This window comes from Petaurus breviceps, unplaced genomic scaffold (genome assembly GCF_028583685.1).
Source record: "Petaurus breviceps papuanus isolate PSGF00001 unplaced genomic scaffold, PetGlider_PUasm1.0 90721, whole genome shotgun sequence".
NCBI lineage: Eukaryota > Metazoa > Chordata > Mammalia > Diprotodontia > Petauridae > Petaurus > Petaurus breviceps.
The window spans coordinates 3,153,235-3,155,486 of NW_027187322.1; the positions used below are offsets into that span (position 1 = coordinate 3,153,235).

Sequence of the window (2,252 nt, forward strand, 5' to 3'; positions counted from 1 at the left end):
GAATGGCCTGGGACCCTGAGCCCAAGAGCGTCAGAGCAGCAGCGGCCCCCAGACTAGTCAGTCCTGGGGCAGGGGTCCTATGGAAGGGGGCTCAGCTATCCCCACCAATGGCCTTGGACCCTTCCATGTGAGTGGCTGTGAAAACCTCTCCTGGAAAGGCAGGTGTCTGAGGGTAGGCCCTCTCTGACTTTTCTCTTTGTGATGTCCTACTTCTGCATATCTGCAGTGCTCAATAAAGGCTTTATTCATTCATTCAGCAGCAACAGTCTCAACTCTCCAGGCCTGGGGTGGGGGTGGCTATGCCCCCCCAAGGCAATTTCCTTCCCCAAAATTGGGTGTAAAATTTTTTTACAGAGTGCAGAGTGGGCATCACGTGGGGAGGAGGTGCCAGGCGGGGCCTGGACATGGGCCCAGGGCGGCTGGCTCTGGTCCATCACTCCTCATGGCCTCTCTCCGCTTCTGTCGCTGCCCCTCCTGCCCCCTTGCTCTCTCCCACCTCCGTCCCTCCCACCTTCCCTCTGCCCTCCTCTGGGCCCTGGCTTTCTAGCTTTGGCCCTGCTGCTGCCTCCCCTGCCCCGGGAGCCTCCTCTGGGGCGCTGGGCCCAGCATTCTCAGCCTTGGAGGCTCCCTCCACCTGCCGGTAGATGAGGTAGCCAGGGCCCGAGAGGTCATGGGGCAAGGTGTCAGGGTCAAGACGGCGGGAGCCCTTCCCATCGTGCAGGAAGAGGGCAAAGGCTTCAGGTCTTGACACCCGGAACTTGGCAGCACAGAGCAGGCAGAGCGTGGCAGCAGAGGAGCCCGGGGGCAGCACCAAGGTCTTGGAGGTACAGCCATGGATGGGGTCCTGGTAAGCCACCCGGAGGAGATGCTGGGAAAGGGGAAAGCCTGGAGTCAGCCAGACCCAGACACCCGGCCGGATGGATGATGCCCCACGGGCCCATCCGAGGATGCTGGGGTGGGTGGGGGACACAGGACAGCTCTGAGCCTCAGTTTGGGAATCTAGAGTCCTGAGCCCACCTTCCTTCCTCAGGTGTTTGTAAGCGCCCTAGACGTCAGAAAGACCTGGGTTGGAATCCTAACCCCATGCGGCCTGGGACCCCTTTGGGTCTGGAAAGGACCGCAGCACTGGGCAAGCTGGTAGCTCCACCTGGGAGGGATTCACAGGCCTTCCCCCAAGGAATAAGGAATGACTCGGGAGCTGTCCCTGGGCCAGCATCTGCCCTTTCTCCCCATGGATGATAAGCTCCCTGAGGGCAGGACACGGCTGTCCTCTGTTCTCCCTCCCCAAGGCCTGGGCATTAAGTCTGCTTGATACATTGTTGCTCCATTGATCCTGAGGCTGCCTGAGGCTCCAGTTTGAGGTTAGAATTCAGTCCATCATCAGCCTCTCAGGCCTCCTCTGTGCCAGGCCTGGGGAAGCATCCCACACGGCCCCTGGGGGATGTCCTGTGCCCACAGAGCAGCAGCCAAGCTGATGCCAAGGTGTTCCCATTAGAGTTGGCACAAGGTCTGAGCCAATGGGAGGAGGGAGGGTGCACCAGGCAGGGGGGAAAGCCATGTGCAATGCCCAGAGGTGGGAGGCAGCTCAGAGGGCCAGACTGGCCGGGTCTCCCGCGGTCCTTTCTGTGTGACCTTCCCTCTCTGAGCCTCAGTTTCCTCAGTTGTAAAATGAGCTCTAAGGTCCCTTATGACCCTGTCTGTGCTACCAGAAGGCATGGGCGGGGGAGGGGGGGCAATCAGGAAAGGCTTCCTAGAAGAGGGGAGTTTGGGAGCAGGTTTTGGAGGAAGGGGAGACATATGGCTGAGTAGTCAGGCTGGGGAGTGAGAAGCAGGGGGGGCGGGGCATGAGACAGGAGGCGGGCTGGGCCCAGCTCAGAGCTCCTGTCTCTAGGACCCTGTCAGACTTCTCTACAACTCTATGAAGCAGGCATTATCATCCCCATTTGACAGAGGGTAAAACTGAGACCCAGAAAGGCAAAGAATTCACACAGGGTCACTAGGCTAGGGTCAAAGGTGGGGTGTGTCTATGTCTAGAGGTCTCAACTACACCATGAGCTGTCTTACGTAGTCTGATAGTCAGTGCTCTAAAGGGCTTTTCCACGTCCAAGCTTCACGTTCTAAGATCTCCCCTGCTCATTCACTTCATGTTCTTAAAAAATCTCCATGTTCTAAGGCCCCTCCCTGCTCTGACATTCCATGGTCTAGGGCCCCTCCCTGCTCTGACATTCCATGGTCTAAGGCCCCTCCCTGCT

The 2,252-nt window shown here is 58.7% G+C and overlaps 1 protein-coding gene across 1 annotated transcript in view; it reads right to left on the bottom strand.

Moving 5' to 3' along the window:
* Positions 1-221: 221 nt before the first annotated feature.
* Positions 222-2,252, bottom strand: part of RIN1 (Ras and Rab interactor 1) — a 6,253-nt gene continuing 4,222 nt past the window's right edge. The window contains exon 10 of the mRNA XM_069066395.1: positions 222-868. Within this exon, the coding sequence (XP_068922496.1) occupies positions 434-868 (435 nt within the window). The 3' untranslated portion in view covers positions 222-433. The remainder of the gene's footprint in view (positions 869-2,252) is intronic.